Below are 22,255 nucleotides of genomic sequence, written 5' to 3'. Positions count from 1 at the left end.
CCAATAAAAAGTGACAGTCTGTTGCAAAATTTTCTGTCTCGGTGAGAATGTAGGGCACAACATCATATAGGTATAGCTGAATTCTTAGTCAGTGCTTCACAGAGTGTCCGCGTGGGTAGTTGTGTCATGTGCAGGTACTGTGTTGATAGACTTTAATAGCGCTTCTCAAAGTTTTCTTTGCAGTGAACAAAAAAAGTGGAAAAGGCATCAGTTTACACTGAAATAAAAAATTAAAAATCCTGGAAAAAGTTGATTCAGGAATGAAGAAAAATGACGTTGCTAAAGCATTCAAAATCGTGCTATCAAAAGTGTCAAAGATTTTGAAGGTGCGAAAAAAAAAATAGAAGATTAACTTAAAGATTGGGTGTTAGGACCCGGCTGGAAAAAAAAAAGTCTCATTTGTCAAATAATTTTTTTTTCAATTTAAGAAGTGCTTTTTAAAAAAATAAATAAATATATATATATACACACACACACACACACACACATATACATGTATTGTCAAGCTTGGGTCACATTTAGTTGCGCAAGACGCAGAAAGGTGAGTCCAGGTTTCCAAGAAAAATAGATGCTTTATTACTGTACAGAGAAGGCAGGTACAGTCTTAAGACTTCATTCAAATTAGGAGTTGTAACTTCATCATTCAAGCACATGAGATAGTAACCGCAACAAGGCAAACATTCTGCTTTAGCGTCCATCTTCAGATTTGAAAAACATCAGCAGTTCAAAAATATATATTTATATATATTTATAATTGCATGAGTGTAGTATGTTTTCCTTGCAAATTGGGACTAAAGTGCAACTTAATAAAATGAGCTCCCTCCATGTCCATCTTGACGGTGATCTCATCAGACCTGGCTCTACTGCAAAGAATCTTGGTGTCATATTTGATTCCTCCCTTTCTTATTCTGCCCACATAAAACCACATTAAGAAACTTTCTTACTTTCACCTCCGTAACATATCCCATGTTCGCTCATTCCTCTCCTTATCTAATGCTGAGAAACTTTTCCATGCTTTTATCATATCCCGCATCGATTATTGTAATTCCCTACTGGCAGGTGCACCTTCCAATCTTATATTACAGCTCCAGCTTATTCAAAGCTCTGCTGCAAGAGTCTTTACTTGAACCAGCAGCAGCAAGCACATCACACCCATCCTGCTTCGCCTTCACTGGCTCCCTGTGTCTTACAGAATCGAATATAAAATTCTACTAATAACCTACAATGCCTTAAACAACCTCGTTGCAAACTACATCAGTGACCTTCTCCATCACTATGTGCCTGTCCGCCCACTAAGGTCCTCTGATTCTGACAATCTTGTTGTGCCCCACACTAATCTACACTCCATGGGTGACAGCAGGGCCTTCAGCTGTATAGCGAGTGCCCAGACTCTGGAATGACCTACTGAAATTAATCAGGTCAGCTGACTCAAAGACTTCTTTTAAAAAACAACTCAAAACTCATCTGTTCAGGAAGGCTTTTAGCTCTACTTGACTTTACTACCCTTCTCTCAGTTTACCTCCATGTCAAGATGCTCATGTAACGTGTGTGTGTGCGTGTGTGCCAGATCATCAGTTATGTTGTCTCTTAGGCTTTTCTCTGAATTTACTATCTTAGTCTTTTTTATTTATTTATCTGGTTTAGTACAATACTATATACTTTATACCGTGCCATTCTTTCTTAAATTCTGTGAAGTGCCTTGAGCATGGGAAAGGCGCTATATAAATAAAATGTATTATAATTATTATTTAAAATAATAAGAGTTCATGCGCGGACAGCTTTTTCACTTTGTATCTGTAACCACTGCAGGACATTCACCATGGTAATGGAACCCAGCAAGCTTTCTACAGTGACCCCAATGTGCTGTACATTTCTTTGCACCGATATGATGATGGAAACTTCTTTCCAGGAAGTGGGGCCCCCGATGAGGTAAGGTCTCAAAACGAAGCACCAGTTGAAAAAAGCCATGTGGGCACATTTTGTTGTAGCTGACAGAAGAAGACAGTAACTGATAAATCACCGGACTCCGGGAGATTCTGATGAGATAAATATTACTGTTGGTTTTCCAAGAGTTTGATTGGCCTCCTGAAACTGAATTTTTTTGAAAGATGAAACATTTTTTAAATGCCTTGTTATCATTCACTGTAACTGTAATGTTATAACCTTTCAGTTTTTAATGCTTCATTTTTGTAATTTATCCTCAGTAATGAGCTTTCTCAAATAGTAATTTAAGGTATAACTTACATGCAATTTGCCATTTGTGAAGGTTTGCTGTAGTAATACATTTTTATTCTCAGTTGACATGGTCCAATGTCAGAAATATTAACTTAAAAAATCTTTGCTCTTTTATTTTGCCATTTTTTTTTATCAACAATCATGGAGACTGCTGATAGATTGTCTTGATGTACAAGAGAAACGTTTCTGAAGATTAAAAAAGTGAATCAATCAAAAACTACAGTGGAAACTCATGTAAATGTTGTTTACATGGCAGCAAATGTATGAAATTTGCTCAGCGTTAGTTTTTTTTGCTTTGAACCTGCCGCTTTTTTAAGTTTTATTAGTCTCCTCTCTGACTTGTTATCATGATAAACTTTCCAGAGTTGTAAAGTGGCCTGGCATGACAGAAACTGAACCCATGTTCTTACTGTGTGTGTTTCCACTCTGTGCTTGGATTTTGCTACTTGGTCATATGGTGCCGTCATCCTGAAGATGTAAATGCTGGAAGGTGAAGTCGTACTGTCACCTGATATGTATTGGATCAGTAAATTAATAAGTGACTGATGCTTTTAATTAAAAAAAAATTAAATTCCAAATTGCAATTTTATTTAAGAATCTGAGATGACTGTGTCACCCCTGGCCTTGGAATGATGATGCAGTTGTAATAGCTGCAATGTCACAGATTCAGCATCCTTTGGTTTGAATCCTGTACCCCGATGGTGTCTGTGCGGAGGCTGTATGTGCTTTCCAGTTTTCCTCCTACATCCTCAAAAATGTCTCGGTTAGGTTAACTGATGGCCGTAGACTGACTGGATGAGTGTGTGGGCTCGGGTGGCAACCTGACGAGGGCCGATTCCTGCGTTACACCACATGTTATTGGAATAGACTGTGACCTGCTGAATCCCTGGATAGGACTAATTAGATTGTGAATGATTTGGTTTATTATCTAAAGACCAATATAAATTAACAAAAGATATAAAAAAACATATTTTAATTGACTAAGAGAAGCAGTTGTGTATATACATACATATATTAAGAGGAAAAGAAGTAAACTTCAAGCCCAGTGCAAAAGGCAGTACCAGGAGATTAGATCCCATCATTTATGGAAAAGTATATTGAAAACTTTTTTTTAGCTTTTAAAGAATGTATTACTACGTCTGTCCAAGGTGTTAAAGTGTTTCTTTTTTCTGGGTGTTTTAGGTAGGGTCAGGAGCCGGTGTGGGGTACAACGTTAACATAGCCTGGACTGGTGGAGTGGATCCACCAGTGGGAGATGTGGAATATCTTGCTGCCTTTAGGTATGTGTGGTGACGTCTCACTTTCATCATGTAGAAGCATTTACTCACATGTTCTAATTTCTGAATATCTTATGTTCCATGTCTCTTCCTCACCAACATTCTGCTCTAACCTCATTGTACATTTATTGCCGTGTTTAGCTCTGACCCTGATGGTTGTCTTGTGATATCCTAATAAATCAGTGAATCCCCTTCATTTTAAGGAACATTTTAACATATCTGTCTGAGTGTCTTTGAGCCAAGGTACATATTCTCCTTCTGCTGTCTTCTTTAGACATGGCTATATGAATAAAGAGATTGTCAAAAAATACAGCCAGCTGCTTCCCTCTGTGAAGTGGAGCAAGTAGAATTTGATGTGTTGAGATGTGAATATTGAATGCACACACTTAATGTACCTTATGTACATTCTGTTGCTTTATATATCCGATTTCTATAAAAAGAGATGCGGTAGGCTCCAGTCCTTAGTAACATGTTCATGTTTGACTTGGGAAAACGTTCTTCAGCTTTGTGCGCCACCCATAACTGTGTACATTTTTGCATTTGATTTTAGGACGGTAGTAATGCCCATTGCCAATGAGTTCTCTCCTGATGTAGTCCTGGTTTCGGCTGGCTTTGATGCAGTGGAAGGGCACCAGTCTCCGCTGGGTGGATACTCAGTCACTGCTAAATGTATGTAGAGAGTACCCTCTTAACATCACGACTCATCCTGTCCTTCCATTGTTTTCTGTTTGTCTTTCAAGCTCATTCTGAACCCTGCTGTCTATTGGATGTTCTCTTCACCTTTTCTCACATGTGACTGTTCCATTTCTGCTTTCAGTCCAGTCTTAATAAAAGATGCACACTTCATCTTCCAATCCCATGTCTTTTTGTCTGCCTTAATCTACTTTTTTTGATCTTTCTTGCATCGTTAATTTGTTGATTTTTGTCCACTATGAGTGGACATATTTAGTTTACGCAGACGTTTTTTTTTTTTCATTTCTTGTGATGATAAATACACACAGAACTGAGATGTGCTAAAAGTAATAGGTACAGTATGTGGCAAGTCATGTGACTCACTAGTTACTCTCATTGAGTCAATTATTGTACTGCATCTGCTATCTTGTGTTTAGGAATTGCTTAGGTGTGACACTTCAAGGATAAATCTTCTGTGTTTTATTTTAATTAGGTAAATGTAAGTAACTATAAGGTGCCATTTTTATACTTAATTTAAAAAAATGCTCCTATTTACAATGAAGTCATCATGGACCCAGTAGTTAATTTATTTTCACGCCCCATTGTGCACCCTGATGTGTGATTGTTTACTCAGTTTCAGTTGTTCAGGTTTACTTTCTAATTTGTTATTTAAGGTTTTGGTCACCTAACCAAGCAGCTGATGAAGCTGGCAGGAGGGCGTGTTGTATTGGCATTAGAAGGGGGTCACGACCTCACGGCCATCTGTGATGCCTCTGAATCCTGCGTCTCTGCTCTTTTGGGCAGTGAGGTAAGAGCCTGTGGTGGTGGCCACACATGTGGGCTGTGTTGTTATTTATTTACTTATTTATGTTTTTCTCCATCCTGTAATTGCCAAACAATGAAGTATAAGTTTTTGTCCATCACAAAATGTGTTATTTTGATTTGTTACTTTTTTGTATCAGGTTGACAGATATGTCCATCCTTGTTTCACTGTAGAGTGAAACCATAAATACAGGGTCTTGCAGGTAAAGTTTATACATAAAATAAAAGTACAGGTTGTCCATAAAGTCAGTGTGCAATTTAAAATAGTTGTAACTTTGTAAGTATATGTTATAGAAAGAATTCGTAAAAAGTATTAGAAAGCTTGATGTATCTAGTTTTTTTTTTTTTTTTTCGTCTTTAGAAGTTTTATTTTTGCCGTATTTGGGGGATTGAAGATCCTCATGAGTCTGTTGAACATGAAGGAGATTCTCCCAAAGTTAATGTGTGGTGTGCTTTGGGAAACAATTGAGTCCTAGGGCCATTCATTTTTAAAGGGCATGTTGTTAATGGTGATAGCTATTTAGAAATGCTACAAACTTACTTTCTTCCTCAACTTGAACAATTAAGACGGATAGAGAATACAGTGTTTCAACAAGATGGCGCTCCTTGTCACTGTGCTTTTCATGTTAGACAGAATCTACATGAGGAATTCCCTAACAGATTGATTGGAAGAGGTGGACCATATTCTTGGTCTCCATGTTTACCAGGTTTGACTCCATTGGACGTGTGAAAACTAACATTTATTTAACCAAACCTCGATCTTTAGAATACTTGCAAGCGAGGATAACTGATGTGACTGCTTGTATTACTGAAAATCAGCTTGAAAATGTTTTCCGAGAACTACAGAATCGTATTACCCTTTGTATTAGTAATAATGGTGGTCATGTTGAAAATTAACAAGAACAATACAAAATGTAAGTGTGACAGATTCTTTCTATCACATACAGTATACTTACAAAGTTAGAACTATTTTAAATTGCACATAGACTTTATGCATAACTAACCACAGGAGCCACAAGCACAAGTAGCAAAGGGACTTGTTAGGCTGTCAAAGCCACCATTTTTGTTTCTGTTTCCACTAATATTCTTTACTAAATTTTTTTCACTTTCTGTTCAGCTTGAACCTCTGCCACAGTCTCTCCTTCAGCAGAAGCCATGTCCAAAAGCTGTTGCGTCATTGGAAAAAGTAATTGAAATACAGAGTAAGTGTGTTTGTCTTCATTGTAGACCACTACAATTTATGAGCAAAAATGAAAATGGAAACTTCTTGAATATAAAATGCTCTGTTCTCATATAACACATTTTGTGGACTCCTTTACTGGGGGAGACTTGCAAGTTTGGGATAATCAGGATATCTTGAAATAGTTTAATCAGAAATCGGTCTCCACACCATTGGACCCCCCAGTGCTCACTTATCCTGTGAATGAATGTAGATTGTGTGGTTGTTTTATGCTCACATTTTTGAGTAGTGAGCACAGATCCACCTTGGAATAGAAATTATGTAATAAGAATAACCTAATATATGTGAGGGCTGATTGAAAAGTCATAAGACTGTCCCTGTTTCTTTTTCAAGGAGGTGGACATGGGAATGCTGTTCATGTGTTTGTAAACGGCTTACATCGATGTGAGTAAGCCTACAGTTGGACCGCCATATTCTTCCGCGTTCTGTCACGGCGAGTGGAGGCGCCTCATATGTGTCATCATGGTAGATGAAGAAGACGTTCTTATGAGAGTATGGCAGAGACATGTGACTGAGTCTTGCATTAAGCTTGAGAAGAGCAGTAATGTACAATTGGTTACAGGAAATCGGGACTCCTCTCCCACATTTGAACAGTGTTCTGGCACAAACTCATCATCGCCTCAGCGCTTCTATGAGATTTCTGGGTAACCTCCTGATGCACACACGTGACACATTGTCAGTTTCTTTGTCACAATGTGTTGAGTATGTTTGAACAAGATACCAAGAGAAACTGAAGGTTTATGTAACATCTTTAAATGTGATGGATGGCCTTCCCAGACGTACTTCATCATTCACTCTTGTGTTGCCAACCTTAAAAGCGCTTCCACCACCAAAATGAAGCAGCATGGCTAATCATTTCATTGCCGTAATATTCAAGAGTTCCATTACCGCTCTTCCAGAGCTTACCCCAAAATTTAATCGCATACCTCTGCCATACTCTCACAGGAACGTATTCTTCATTCTCCGTGATGACACATACAAGGTCCTTCCACTCACTGTGACAGAATGCTGGAAGAATATGGTGGTCCAACTGCAGGTTCACAGACATTGATGCGTGCCAATTATAGACACCTGCCTGGCATTCCCATCTCTACCTCCATGAATGAGGAACAGGGACAGTCCTATTACTGTTCAATCTGCCCTTTCATAAGTATGAAGTTATTTCAGTGTACTGCCCAGTAATTCATAAGCATCATAAGCAATGGAGTGGATACTGGCCATGCAGATGCCATGTTTGGCTTACAGAGATATCAAATACAACGGGGGTTTGCCGACAACCATCCACCTGTCAGCAAAATGAATATGCAGCTAAGAATTGGAGTTTCTAACTCAAGACTCTGCACTGTTTACTCAGTAAAGTATGTCCTATTAATGTCATGTTGCAGGTAAACACTGGGGTTCCATAGTTCGTTATGCATCAACGGTGGGTTTGTCTCTTCTGGAGGCACAGAAGCGAGAGAAGGAGGAAGCTGAAACAGTCACTGCGATGGCTTCTTTGTCTGTTGACACTGAGCAGGCAAATGTCAGTGTAGAGTCAAGGTAGGCAAATGTTGATTTCTCACATTTCCATGAAGACTCCGTTAATTGGTAATACAACGTAGAATCATGGGAAAAGTTTAAAGTGCAGACAGGTTTAAACCCTACAGTCCAGAAATTTAAGGGTAAGGGCCATGGTTTTTATGTCTTTTTCATTACCCTGACGGCCTGTGCTACAAATCCATCCTCCTGAGAACTGTCGTGCTACAAATGCTGTCTTTGAATTGAAATATTACAAGACCTAAAAAAATAAAGTAAATATTTGTTAAAGAAAGTTAATATCTTTATTAGAATTATTATCATTAATAATTCCATCAAAAACGTAAGCGTCCATTACCTACAATGCCTTCAGAAAGTATTCAGACATTCACACAAAATGTGTAAAAAGTAAAGGGTTTCAAGACTTTGTGAAGGCGCCACATATTAAACTTGACGTGGGAAGTCGAGAGAACTGCGGTGCTACAGAAGGCACGAGAGAGGCCTGGCAGTAAATAATATCGTTCATTACTAAAAAAAAAAAAAATCCTAATCTATCCTTGAAGGTAATTTGGCAGGAACGCGTCTGACGTTGTGCTGCATCAAGAGATGCTTCTTTAGGTTGACATTCATATTTTTTTGGTCTTTTGCAGGCAGGTAGATGAACCAATGGAAGACGAGCCAGTGTTATAGGGCGAAGCGAAGCTCTCATCATTGGATGCCCTTGTGTTCACATTTGCGTGACACTGCCTCGTCTCTTCTTCCTTGGCTTCATCCAGGTCTGACAGATATGTGTCTTGTGCTTCACTCTTCATCACACTGATCACCTTTGAGAGGGGAGAGTCTGATAGGTGTGGGGATTAGGCAGGCAGATGGGGGAGCTCGACGTTTCTTTTCTTTTTTTCTTTTTTTGGTGTGATTTTTTAACTCGGTGCCGGATGGTCAACAATTTGTTTGTTTTCCAGTGAAGAGAACACTTTAAAAAAAAAAAAAAAAATCTTGTTTTGGCTACGTACGAGTTTCAGGAAAGAATCACAAGTGGCAAATTGTATTAAAGTTAAAAAAAATCAATGGGCTGCCGCTTTGTTGCCACTTCTCTTTTTTTTTTTTGTATTTTCTTGTTCATTTTTGCAAGGGTGAGTTACAGAAGAAAATAAGGAGCGTCCATGGATCAACTTGAAAACAAAACCCTTGTTGTTTTTAGTTTATTTTCTCCTCTTAAGTATTTATTATAACTATAAAGACAAGCTTGTGTTTTGAACGTTACGATGAAATTACTCAAGGCCTGTGATTTTTTTTTTCCTCCTCCTCCTTTTTTTTTTTTTTTTTTTGGGGAGTTGTGGAATATTCCAGTGGCATCCACCGTCCTTGCCTACCTCCCCTCAGTGGAAAACTCAATGTGTTGTACAGGCCGTGGCGTGGAATTAAGAAGCTTGCAAGTTCAGCCCAGGGAGTGAATAAATAAATAAATAGCATTGAAAGAAACGAGAAAAGAAAAGAAAAGGACGATCATTTTTTTTTTTTTATTGAAATGTTAGGGGAGCGCATGGCAGGACAGAGCTACAAAGAAGAACTTAGTGACTATTAACAAAACAAAAAAAATAGAGAATTTAAACCAATAAAAGCAAGCCAATAAAGTAAATCCAAGATTATCACTTTGCATATTTGTTTAAAATGCCTTAATTTTTTTGTTCAATACTCAGTTTAATGGACCTGCCTAGCTACAAATATGTGTTTTTATTTTTGTTTTGTTTTTTTGACTCCCTTCTTTAAATCTGTTTTATTGTTATATTTTATAAGTTCTTATTTCTGTTGTCTCCATTATTTTTTAAGGGAAGATGTGGGGCTCCATTTAAAGCGGAGTTTCTGAGGATTTTTGAAACCCTTTCCTCAATCTCTGCTTGCTCCTTTGTAATTTTTATTTATTGTAAGTAAGCAAAAGATTGTGTATTTGTGATATATGACCAATTATTTCAATGTTCTTTTCATGTAAATAGATTGTTTCAACTTTATAGTTTTATCACCTGACAATTTATTTTCCTCTTTATTTTTTAATGCATTGTCACTTTTACAGAAGTAATAGATGGTCTCAAGGTTCAGCTGAATATAATATTAATTTGAAAGTATTATTTAATATTCAAGTTTTGTAATTTTTTTTTTTTTAAAACTGATTGTGTTATTGTCCTTATTTTGCTTGATATGATTGATTTTTACAGAGAGGATTTACTGTGGATTTGGTCAGTGGGAAGTGTTCTGAATTTCAGATTTGGTTGGTCTGCACTGTTGAGTAAGTTAGGATTGAAGAGGACACGACGGGCCAAGTGACATGTCATAGCTATTTGGCCCCATTAGTACTTATTTAGGTAAAAAAAAAAATCAAAACCGTTTTTGTCCGTTTTGTAACTTAACACTCTTAATTTTGTCTTTTGAAATGTAAGCACCGATATTGATTTATTTAGGGGTTAGTTGAGACACCAGCCTGCTGGCTCACTTATGTCTCCAAATGGTGGGTATGTTCCCAAGTATGCGATGGTTGCAGTCGGCACCTCCACGCTAGGAGAGACGACGTGTTCATCCTGTCAGACAGACGGAAAGACAAGCAAAGTAATAAACATTATGAAGACGGGAAAAATGCATCGTCACACAATTTACAAACTCCATAAGCCACTTGCTTGGTGTGATGGAGCAGCTGGTTGGAGGAAATCGTTTAAATGAGTCGCACATTTGAAATGTAATACTCCAGGATTAAGAACTTGGCTCTATTCAGGATTCACGAAGCTGCAATATGGAATCTTCACTGGCAGTACAGCCGGGCACTTTGCGCCTCCACATTAACTTCTAAACACTTCAGGTCTTTTGTTATCAGGGGATGCTAGAAAATAATCTCAAGAAAGCAAATGAAAGCGGCCTTCGCGCTTTGCCCAGCTCTTGAAAGAAAAACATTTGAGACGAGAGACGGTCAGTCAGTGGTCTGAATCGGACAAAATGGCAGGCAGGGAGGGTCCTGTAGGTGTGGGGATGGAGAGGAGAATCGTTGGAGGTGTCCAGAGGAAAGGAGACGGAGTCGCTGTAAAGCGTTCTGTTTGTCACATGTGATGTCATCGTTTGCCCGTTGTTCGAGTGCAAGACCGATAGTGCAGCGGTCTGGCTGTACGTTATCACCACTCAATCTGTAAACGTATGTATTATGGGGAGGACTGGTGCCAGTGGGCAAGTTGGCCTGGACTGACATACTGTGCCCAGTGATCATTTTATTTGAAGTCGTCTAGTCTTAACTGATATTTCTCAATCTTGCTGTTCTCTTATTTCTTTTTTCCATACTTACTGCACATGAAACACGTGAAACAGGTTAAACAAAAGTTGTTACTTTATTGTTGTTATGATATCTGAAAATCTAAAGTGGGACTGTGCAGAATACCGGTATTTAAAAAGTAAAAAGTACAGAAAAAAAAACCAGTTTTTATGACGGTACGGTACCAGCATTTCTTTAATTTCATTACCGGAAGACATGGAAGTATTTAAGCACTTCGCAGCGAGGCGTGTTTAACTCCAAGGGGGACCAAAACCAAAAACCACCCCATCCAGACCCTAAGGTCCTGCTCAGTGACTGTCAGATATTAAATCTTGCTTGAATCAGTAAGGGGGCCCCATCCACCCCCCACTGTTTTACACCCAACACGTCAAAGAACACACCCCCTGACGCGTCCCCCCACCCACTGGTCCTACTGGTAGTAATTTGCGGAGTGCGGCATACAAGGGTGCGCATTTGTGTGTCTGCGGGCCAGGAGAATGAAGCAGCCTTGAGATTTGGGGGTCTACGGTGTTAGCTACCCTTTATTTCCCATCTGAACCATGTTGGTATTGGCACTGAGGCCTGAAAGCTGGTATTGATACTGAAGTCAAAATCCAACGCTAATCTAAAGTGACTTTCAAAGAGCCACAACAGTAGGCGTCTGTAATGTTTGGTGCGTTTAAGGAGAAAAATCACAAAAGATGACTTCCAGCTCGACTGAGAAAATGTAATCACTTTTCAGTGTGGGGGCTTGAAGTTGGGATAGTAAAGGGGTGAGCTGTGTGCCCAGTGTACTTTGTCGCCATCCCTCAATGTTACTACTCTGACGGTTACACTGAAGAGCTTCGACAAAAAAGAAACAAAAGCTGGACTCACTGCTGCAGTGAAAATCGTCAAATTCACTGTAAGTAAGAATAAAAAGTGTAGGGCTGCCTCCGCTGGTATGTCAGTCTTGTGATCCTGGGGTCAAAATGATCATGTGCAATAGTCTGCTAGGCTCTTTGGCATGAAGAATGTCGTTAAGTCACCGGGGGTCACTCTGGCCGCTAGCACTTGGGTAGGACCCTCTGATCCTTTTCTTGTTTGTTTGTTTTGCTCCTCCGCGAGCATCAAGTTGTAAATCACAATTAGTTATCTACTACAAGGCTTTATTCCATTTTTGTTTCTAAAGCAGTTTGAAAATGAAAAGTCTACTCAGCTGACTTGCTTGAAAACATATCTGAGGAACCAGTCTGTGAGAATTTAACTGTGATTGGGGATGTCCCAGTCAGTTGAAAGTGGGGCTTAGTGTTGGAGTACTTTAGGCACACGTCTCTTGTCTTAACGGTAAAGGACAATATTGGTGACTTAAGGACATTAGACCCTGAGTGCTGAGGGGCTGGAAGTTTTGCCACGTGTTTAATTAACTAAAAAGTCACCTGAATAGACAGAGACTTCTCTCTTTTCTTCCTCCTTTGGAATCTTTTCCTCTTTTTGAAACTGTTGTGTGTTTTCAGGCCATTTCCTTTTAGAGGGGAGGAGCGAGTGGACATACTTGTCATTGTAAAATACACGACGTCAGTGCACGTAGTTTACAAAACCTCCACCAACTCTTAAGTATATGGGGGTCATGACAGAAAGACCCTACTACCTCGCAAGCAGGTTGGGACTCCTGCCATATCACAGTAATCATCGCTATTGTGAATGGAGGAACAACTGAAATAATTTACATGAGTTGTGCTGTTCCCTTTATTAGCCGAGTGCCCAACAATCCGCACGTATTCTGCCAGTTCTGTCAGGATTTCTCACATACCAGCCACAGCATAAGGCGCCTTCTACTAAGACAGTTAGATGTGAGCGGCACAGCGCCATCTGCTGCGGGACTGAAGGAACTGCACAGGTTTTTACTACACCTGCAGCGAGGCTGACTGAGGTAGTGTAATGCCCTCGATGTTTCAGTTTAGAAGTCCGAGCTCCACTTCTCAGCTCCCTTTAGCTCAACTGGGTAAGCTGCAGCTTTCTAATTCAAAGATCCCGAGTTTGCAGCCAGTGCCCCCATGTGTGGGGAGATGGGACCCCGAGTGACTTTTCACCAGTGACACTGGCCCAATAGTCTTACCTAACAGAAAAGCTGCAGGGAATTGACAGGTTCTTAATTTTTTACCATGAATCAGCTTCACAAGGCTCTTCAAAGAATGAACAGTTTTAAACTATGCTGCATAAACACACTGATTCACAACCTACACAAGCGTGTCTGCGTATTTGCTCTTCTCTGTCACCATAATGGATATCAAATAAAAAGCAGCAGTGACAGACTTGTAATTTTTTGTAAGCTGCTCAGTATTAAAACTCCATTTTGCTCTATAAACCCTAACCATCGTATACTGTAAAATCTATCACGTCTTTATTTTATAATAATTTGATCAGTCACGAGATGACTACTGTGCACCTCTCGAGATTAGAAAGTCGGTAGCATTAAAAGTAATTTAGAAAGAGAAAAAAAAAAACAAACAAAATACTGAATGTAGTTCAGCGGCCACTGAATTGCCACTCTGCCTTATTTCTAGAAATGCATCAGCAATGTGAACGATGCCACCTCATGTTATTCATTCGCATGCTGCTCTTACAGCTTGTCCTCATAAGTCCGGCTTCTCCAAATCACTCTGGGATGCCTTAACACATTTGTCGATCGCCATTCCGTGCTGATTCGTAGTTGTTGCCTCCACCTGTGCAGTGCGTCTGCCCTCGTTTTTATTATAAACCTCCTTATGAGCGCTCAGGATTCTTTTTTTGAATCGCGCTTTGTAAATACTCTGCACTTTCTGTCATCGCACTGTTCACCCCTGACATAGCTTTTCCAATTTTGTTTTTTTTTTTTGCCATAAATTCATGAAATTTCTATTCAATAAAACAAAGTTTCTCAGGGTTCCAGAGAGTCGAATGTGCCAGTTAAGACTTTCACTGGACTCTATAAACACAGGACAGTACGACTACCACTACTTCACAATCGATCACCGCCGAAAAGGAGCAAGTGGGCCACCCCGTCAAAAGATAAACGGGGATGAAACGAGGAAGGCTGCTCTGCCTCTTGTCCATTGTCACTTGCGTGGGACGCAGAGTAGGAGGTGGGCAGCACAAAGGAGGGTCTCCATTTGATGATTAGAAAATGAAATGGTGTACATGTTTAAGGGTGGGGAAGGGGTCAAGAACAGGAATATTTTAGCTAAGAAACAATTTATACAGAAAAGGAAAAAATATTTTGCTAGTATAGATGATATTATATATTTTTAAAGAGGCTGAACATTCTATACTTTAAATTGGATGGCTTTGTTTAATTGAGGTGACATCCGCGTGTTGGTGGTTCCTCCTCTCAGTTTAGTTTAACTCCCATCACCGCCTGCATTGTAATTGGGATAGTAGAAAAGCAAAATTTTGGCCCAGGAAGCCGTGCTGATCTGACACCAGTTTGTTGCAGTAATTCATAGAGAGATAAAGATGATGATGTAATTATATAAATACATTTGAATGTTTTATTACAATTTTTTTTTTACTCCTTTGATGCCTGCTGGATTTCAAGTGTAATAAATAAATTAGGAAGCATCTTGCCGTTTAGTATGTTTATCGGCCTCGTGCGGTGCAAAGCTGTGGGAAGTCATCTTCAGGCCTCCCTTGCAGGTTTCCTTTTTTTTGTCAGTTTTAAACACACAACAAACACACTGACGATGTACAGACGAACAAGTCAACAGCGAAAGGCCCAGCAATCTGCCAGGACACCCCTATTGATCGCACTTGTTAGTGGTGTGTGAATGTCACACGTCACCATGACGTCCTGGGCTGCCCTACAGGGGACACAGCTTTAGATTCACCCTCGTTTTTTAGTGACACGGCTTTTAAGACTTTCTTTCCCACTTTAAACGATTCAAGTGCAATTCTGTTTGCTTGCCATTTTCACGGCCCGTTTTAATTTCACCCTCTTCTTTTTGCAATGGGGCTTTGTGGTGTGCAGAGGAAGACGTTCTGCACGGTGAAACCTGGCAGCTGACTTGGGCCAGGCGTCTGTAAATGGCTTCAGCCAAGTGAGGGGGGGTCATTAGGATTGCACCATACAGACTGGGGACGGGACCAAGGCAGGAGTGAGGACGAGTGTGCCGATTGTTTTTATTACACACCGCTGTGGTTCTCCGGAGTGGCGATGAGGCCATGTCAAGAGTATACTGTCTGGAAGGTGGAAGCCTTTTCTGCTCGGAGCATACATAGCGTATTGTAGCAGATTATTATTTTTTTTTTCTTTTGCAATAAAGCTATATGTTCTTATATTAGAGCAATATTGTGGTGGAGCAAGTTCTATTTGGAGAAGCCCTACATCACACTACCAGCTTTGCATTTAATATCCTTTGTCAATCCTTACTACTCAAAAGCTTTGACTAGCTGCGCAAAGCTGACATCATCTTGTGTGCTCACTTCCCCATAAAACACTTGTGATAACCCTCAGAGGTTTATCGTCATCATTATTTTTATTATTTCTTTTGTTTTCCGGGATTTAAGGGCAGTCGCACCAAGTGCTTTGATTTACCACAGGTACCGGCAAAGGGAGAAAAGACAAACTAGTTGGAAGGCACCAGCAGCCTGTTAGAAATCATGGATGAGATGCTGCTTCAACCGTTCATGTTCCAAATACTGTAGTGCCTCACGTGTATTTGGCTTTTTTTTTTTTCTTTTTAACTCCGTTACATGCATACATGTATACATCTCGCAATAAAAAAATTAAAGGCATGGACTGCATATTTTACTTTCACAAATTTAGTAGAAATCATACCTAGCAATAAAAAGTTAAACATTTTCCAGATGGTTCATTTGGTGTCACTCAGAACAACGCAAAAAAAAAAGATGGGCCTGTCTGTTCTTAGTGTCACCCGGTTTAACGTACTCAAGTGGGAAACGCGGTACGATCTGAGCTCAACTGAAGGAGCCCAGCTCGGATGTGAACCGAAACTCCTGCACTGGTAACAACGAGCACCACATTGTGCGAAGTCCTTCAGTTTTACTTCAGTGTTAATCACACAAAGTCCGAGAAAACCGCAGATACGGGAGAGTTAAAATATGCAGTCAGTCCTACTGGCATCGGAATGTGAATCTGAAAACTGTGAGTGCAGTTTCAAGCGCTGCATCGTCCGCAAATCACAGCACGCGTGCGCGCGCGCGCGCGGCTCGTTTTACCTTCAAAGGTGTCTCGTCTTTTGTGTGTCCGATCCCATCGATTCTTTTATGCCCTTTTCTTACCGAGTGAATCAAAGAAGCCATAATTCATTTTCACATCTTGACTCTTGTGTGTTCAACACGCCAGGAAGCTCAATCAAAACTCTAACGGAGAACAGAAACGCAATTTGTAGTTTGGAGAAAAAAAAAAAATTCTTCTTAAAGGTAAACTGTGGCAAACAAAGACGGCTGAGGAGTCGTTGGGTTTTATTTTGGGGTGTGTGGCAGGAAAAACCTGTTAGGGATGGCTTGATGGACCTCTGCAGAACCGCGGACATTTAGTCTCTCTCTTGCTAAAAGTAAAATTGTTGTTGTTTTTTTTTTCTTTGGGGAAGAGACACATTTATTTATTTATTTTTGGAAGTTATTTTCCACCAGGCAGGAAGCCATACAAACACGATGGAGGCTTATGGAAAGAAAGAAATCGGCTAAGGATACGGTCTCCATATTTCAGAGTTGTATGTGTTTATTTGTTTAGGTGCCTAAAAGAGCCATTTCTTGCTTGTTTTCTGTGTTTATTTAAGAAGAATGAGGGGCATCCAGTTCTCGTGTGTGTTGTGTCCTCTTGTTGGCATTGCAGTTTCTCAGGGGATGAGGGTGTCAAAAACCACTTCTGTGAAAAACCACCTACGACGTTACCTGCGTAGTGACACGGAACGCCTGCATTTGACACGTTAAGAATATGAACTTTTCTGTGAAGATTTCATTTTATTTTTAATGCCCTTGGGTAAGGTGGCGGGAGGATCATGGGGGTGGGTTGTATGGTTTGTTCTTCTCTGTTGGACATGAACTAAAGATTTATCCCTTGTCTTAACATTTAAACCAAATGGAATAAATGAGGGCGGTTTTTTTTTTCTCCCTTAATTTATTAAATGTATTTTGTTTTCATGAGCACATTCAGTAGATACTGTTCTCAGTGTCAATGCGAAATTGTCTTTATTCTGTAAAGTACGAGTGTGAGTCTTTAGTGGTTGATGACCAGTATTGTGTTGTAGATGTTCATTTTGTCACTACATATATTTTTTGAAGAAAATATATTAAAAAAAAAGACATGACACTCCTTTTAAAGTTTTTATTTCTTGTATCTCTGACCTTTCTGTTATTTCTTGTCAAGTATTTTGTATCATGTTATAACATTTGTCTTTGTGTAAATAAACAAATTTGTTTCTGCTGAGAGTCTGGAATTTCTTTTTTTTTTAATGTACAACACGCTGTTTCAAATGATCTTAAAGGCGTTCTGTGTGTGTCAGAGAGAATACTGTGCTAACTCGATTCAAACCCGTGACATGAGACCTGTGAAGCCACACTGCGTGGTAACAATTGTTCTACTTCCCACCCAACATGAGAGCCGCTCTTCTATATTGTATTCAGTTTGATAGTAAATGACGTTTCCATTTTTAATATTCTGCTGCTGTACATTTCAGCCCGATTAGTTGAGCTTTAGAGAAACGACTAACCTTAAGTTTGTTTGGAACTGCAGTCGGCTTCAATAATGGCCGGTCAGGGACACGTTTGCTTTTTTGGGGCGAGACGTCATCCTGGGAGAAATGAGCGGAACAAACTCGCAGGTCTGCTTACAGTAGGCCTTCCATTCGAGAGTTCACAACCGAACTTGCTACTTTTAAGGCAGGGGTCCTCAATCACAGTCCTGGGGGGCCGCAGTGGCTGCAGGTTTTTGTTCGAACTCATTGCTTAATTAGAAAGCAATTCTTGCCAATAATTGAATTTCATTGCTTTGTTAGTTGCTTAAACTCTGCTATGTCAGCTCATTCTCATATCCTAGATTTGCTTCCCCTTTCTAAGGATATCATCCAAATGATTTAAAGGCTAAAATGGAGGAGTAATTCTCAGTGCTTCACTTTTTTCTCTTCACTTTCTTTCCAAGTATTTAATGAAATCAAACAGCGCACGATAAATACACACAGAGGTGTAAATGGTAACAAGCTAAATGCAGAAATGCTGGTCTCCTTTGTCATTTTCATCTTATTGCTAATTAGGAGCAATTAAAACCCGAGAATTCAGTTGTTTAAGACCAAAATAAGCAATGAGGGTTGAAAATCTTTAACAAGCGAGACCACCAAAGTGAAGCAGAAATGTCACTTGAGCAGTAAGTGCTTCTTATTAAGCAATTGGGTTGGAACAAAACCCGGAAGCCATTGCAGCCCTCCAGGACCGAGACTGAGGACCCCTGCTTTAAGGTATCGCGATTATCACAGTGAGGTGAAAGGAAGCTGCGAGCACTTTTTTTACATCGTGGGTGTGCGCACTTTCAGTTGCTCTAAACCCCATAGGACACGTGTCTCGTTGTATGCTGATCAACTTCACCCACGACAACGACTGTCATCAGATAAGCGAACAGGAAATGTATTGTGACCTCAAGAAAAACAATTTGTGATAAAATAATTATTTCAAGTTTCCCTTCATTGTAACAAGGATGACTCATAAATGCGGAAGACATGTTTTCTTAAATTGAAACCTGTGCTTCTTCAAAGAGGATGAATTTGGTAAGATTTAAGTCTTTTTATTTCATCTGTGGACCCCTTCAGACCCATAGGAACAGAGAAGGTATTTTTAAAATGTATACACATTTCATTTTAAAACATAAATGGTGCAAATTAATATATACCATGATTACGAAGACACAACAAGTTGAAAAATGCTAAAGCTATCCTTTAACTGTTTCATTCACCGAACTGTGGAATACTGTTGTTTTTTAATGATTTTTTTTTTAAATCAAGTTTAAGGTTGAAGTGTCTTCTGCCTGTACCCCCCCAATTCAAGCACAAGCATTCAGGGGGATTTAGAGCAGCCACAGTGAGCTGACCGAGAGGCACAAACTCAATTTTAGCAGGTTTTAGATGTCCCATATTTTACTAGTTGTAAAGATCATCAGTGATCACGACGTCAGCCGCAATGGCCTTTGTTACTTTAGACAGTTGTGATGATCAACATAAACTTATTGTTAATGTACGGTGCAAAGCTGTCTTTTTTTTTTTAAAATATCACCCAAATAAAGTACTTTAACGCAGTGTTTCCCAAATTCCTGTGTAGCTGGAGTTTTTTCTCTAACCACTGACCGTGTGTTACACATTATTGCTTAATTAGGTGGTCTTTTACTTTTCTTCTCTTGATTCTACATTCAGAAGAGCACAGTAGTGTGAGATTTACTATATAGTTCATATTAAATATGTATTTCTGCAAGTGTTTAAATTCTTTTTCTCATTTTTACTGTTTATTAACTTTTTCCACTTTATTTTAATGACAATTAACAACAAGCAAATGAAACATGGGGGCAAAAACTCTTAATTGCAGAAAGGCTGTAACTACGTCAGCGCCAGACCCCTGCGGTATGCTCATAAATTAATGGCTGCTTAAAGGAATACTCCATCCATTTCTTTTTTTGTTACTTACCCTTGTATTTTGTAGTAATGTTTAAGAAAAAGAAAAAAAAAAGTCTTGTTTTCATGCAGAAAGGAGATACTTCATGAACAGGAAATCCAGTTTTTGAACTGAAGAAAATCCTCTTGACTAAGGAAGGATCATCTTCATCATCTTCATCAGCATTAGCACCTGCATGTCAGAACATGTAATCCACCTGAAGCTAAGCAAGTTTGGGCCTGGATAATATGTGGACAGAAAAGCTGTGGTTACTGCTGAGGCACCGTTGACAATACCAACAGGGGGCACTTAGCCGGTGGTCTGTGTGTGAATCCCAATGCCTCAGTGTAGCAATATGTAATAATTAGTGCAGTCTTCAGGCGAAAATGTAAAACTGACTTCCTGACTCTCTATATAAAATATCTATCTATCTATATATATATATATATATATATCTATATATATATATATATATCAATCATTTGTGGGTTAGAAAAGTAGAATGAAAATCATGATGATGAAAAAACTAACAAAAAAAAAGTAGAAACTGGGAAATGACAGCCTGATGAAAACCTGCAGCCATAGTGGGGCCTCTAAGGACTGAACTTGGAAACCAGTGCTTTAGGGTGCAAGGGTGGAGAAGGAATGATAAAGAGAACAACCACCATGGCAATACTAGTGGTTGGATCACCACTAAAATTTTGAATGTGGTATTGATACTTGCTTTTGAATCTTTGAACTGGTGCTAATGGTTAACTAACCCCCATCTTACTCCCCCGTCCCTGATGTGCTGTACAATCTGCTCTCAAATTAATGCGTGTACGGTGCCTTTTTAAAAATTGGGGTATACCATACAGCATTGTTTAATAATCCAGTACCTCTAATTGTCAAATGGGCTGCACACTACATGTTACTTCAGTCACTTCATCAGTTCCAGCAACAATCCAAAGTTTCTTACCTCACTATCTGAGCATTTGTACTCCTGATCTTGGGTCATAATAGCCTGGTGCAGCTACAGTAATGAAGGACTCGGTCACTCTCTCTTAAGCCATACCATTTTCAGTGCCACCTCAGCTTATTACCAGTTTTTCAAAACTGGCCCAAGCTCGCTGTTAAAAGCAAAATAAGGCACAACTCATTATTTTACATTGAAATGCACAACCTTTTTTTTTTTTTATTTATTTATGCAGTTTTTAAATTAAACACTTTTGTATTTTTACATTTATTTATTAAATGCCACATATAAAATGTGTGGATTAAGGGTAGTGCACACAGATTAGAGACTTCTGTGCTTGGTAAATGTATCGAGCTGCTTGGCTTATTGTGTAGCATGAACTTTGCTGCCAAGAAGTGCAAGGAAACACTCGACTGCACTGATGCTAAAGTTTAGGGGGCTGCAGAAAACGACCACCTTTGTCTCTGCTGCTGTCACAGGTGCAGGTTGTTTTAAATGTCTTCAATATTGTACATTTTGACTCCAAAATTAAAAGCAACACATGCTGCATACTCTTCTTTAGACAGGCAAACGTCACCCCAGCTTCCTGTTACCTGAAAATGACGACTTTGTCCATCAGAAAGCATAGGAAAAACAAAAATAAAAACTGCGTTTTTCACATTGATGCTGTCATTTTTTTCTTTGTAAAAAAAGGAACCCTATACTTAGTTCTTTGGCCCAAGGGGGAAAAATTGGCTACATTTTAGCATAAGCAAAAATATTTATAATGCCATTTTTTTCCAGTTTCATTTTAAATAAATTATTGCTTATAAGCAACAGATAAATATCATCATGAGGAAAATTTCCTGAGGAAACCAAAATAAAAAGTTGCTGTAGGAGAAGATTGCTATAAAAGAAAGTTCCATCCCGCTACATTTACTTCTGTTTTTGATCCCCTTTCCGTGACATGTGTTTGGTAAAGCTGTGCACCAGTCCAGGGATGAAGGCAATCACAATTAAAGGCACCAGAGTGTTCTTCACAAAGAACAGAAAGTAGAACAGCAGCGTGGGGACAGTGGGCAGTGGAAGTCTGTTCACATGATACAAAGCCATAGATGAGAACGCCAAGCTGAGAGCCCGAGGTGCTCGGGGAAGACTCCAACCGCCAGGCTTTAAATACAGTGCAAGACCAAGGCCAAGGGCAGCGCCACAGTCACGGTTCAGGGACGAGAAAGGAGCCGTGTCCAGTCGAATCCACTCTGACCTCACGCACCACTTCTTAGCCAGCTGGATAGACCTACAAACACAGGGGGGAATTGACAGTGTAAATGTGACACGGGCCCTTTTAGCTGCAGGAACATTCCTCTTTGGACGGCATATCACCTTAGTTCTTCATTATTCATGTACTCATCATCAAGTCGACTCGATGATGTTGACCTAAGCTTGTATGCCGCTTTTGAGAAAACTGCTAAGTTAATAAAGGTCAAGTTAAAGGAGTGCTGGGAGAAAGGAACCCAGGTGTGTGGCCATTCCATTTGTACTTACTGTACACACTGAAGGTATTCTTACATTTAAATAACTTTTTATTAGACTACAGCAACATTAACATCTCTATTTGAGTACAACCAAGACTGCCAATGCAGTTAGTTTTCATCCAA

General features: G+C 39.5%; 2 protein-coding genes across 4 annotated transcripts in view; one reads left to right on the top strand and one right to left on the bottom strand.

Moving 5' to 3' along the window:
• Positions 1-8,825, top strand: part of hdac5 (histone deacetylase 5) — a 60,797-nt gene extending 51,972 nt beyond the window's left edge. Inside the window, exons 15-21 of the mRNA XM_039740570.1 lie at positions 1,810-1,929; positions 3,418-3,515; positions 4,063-4,181; positions 4,859-4,992; positions 6,124-6,208; positions 7,632-7,785; positions 8,412-8,825. Of these exons, the coding sequence (XP_039596504.1) occupies positions 1,810-1,929; positions 3,418-3,515; positions 4,063-4,181; positions 4,859-4,992; positions 6,124-6,208; positions 7,632-7,785; positions 8,412-8,451 (750 nt within the window). The 3' untranslated portion in view covers positions 8,452-8,825. The remainder of the gene's footprint in view (positions 1-1,809; positions 1,930-3,417; positions 3,516-4,062; positions 4,182-4,858; positions 4,993-6,123; positions 6,209-7,631; positions 7,786-8,411) is intronic.
• The window catches only part of g6pc3 (glucose-6-phosphatase catalytic subunit 3), a 47,803-nt gene that overhangs the window by 8,655 nt on the left and 16,893 nt on the right, over positions 1-22,255 (bottom strand). For 2 of the 3 annotated variants that reach the window (XM_039739461.1, XM_039739460.1), the window contains exon 6: positions 20,205-21,894. In XM_039739461.1, coding sequence (XP_039595395.1) covers positions 21,534-21,894 — 361 coding nt within the window. In that variant the 3' untranslated portion in view covers positions 20,205-21,533. Of the gene's footprint in view, positions 1-20,204; positions 21,895-22,255 lie in introns of those variants that run through there. The other variant, XR_005631004.1, reaches the window with a different exon arrangement.

The sequence above is a fragment of the Polypterus senegalus genome, chromosome 17, assembly GCF_016835505.1.
Source record: "Polypterus senegalus isolate Bchr_013 chromosome 17, ASM1683550v1, whole genome shotgun sequence".
NCBI lineage: Eukaryota > Metazoa > Chordata > Cladistia > Polypteriformes > Polypteridae > Polypterus > Polypterus senegalus.
This window is presented reverse-complemented; position numbering and strand designations above follow the sequence as displayed.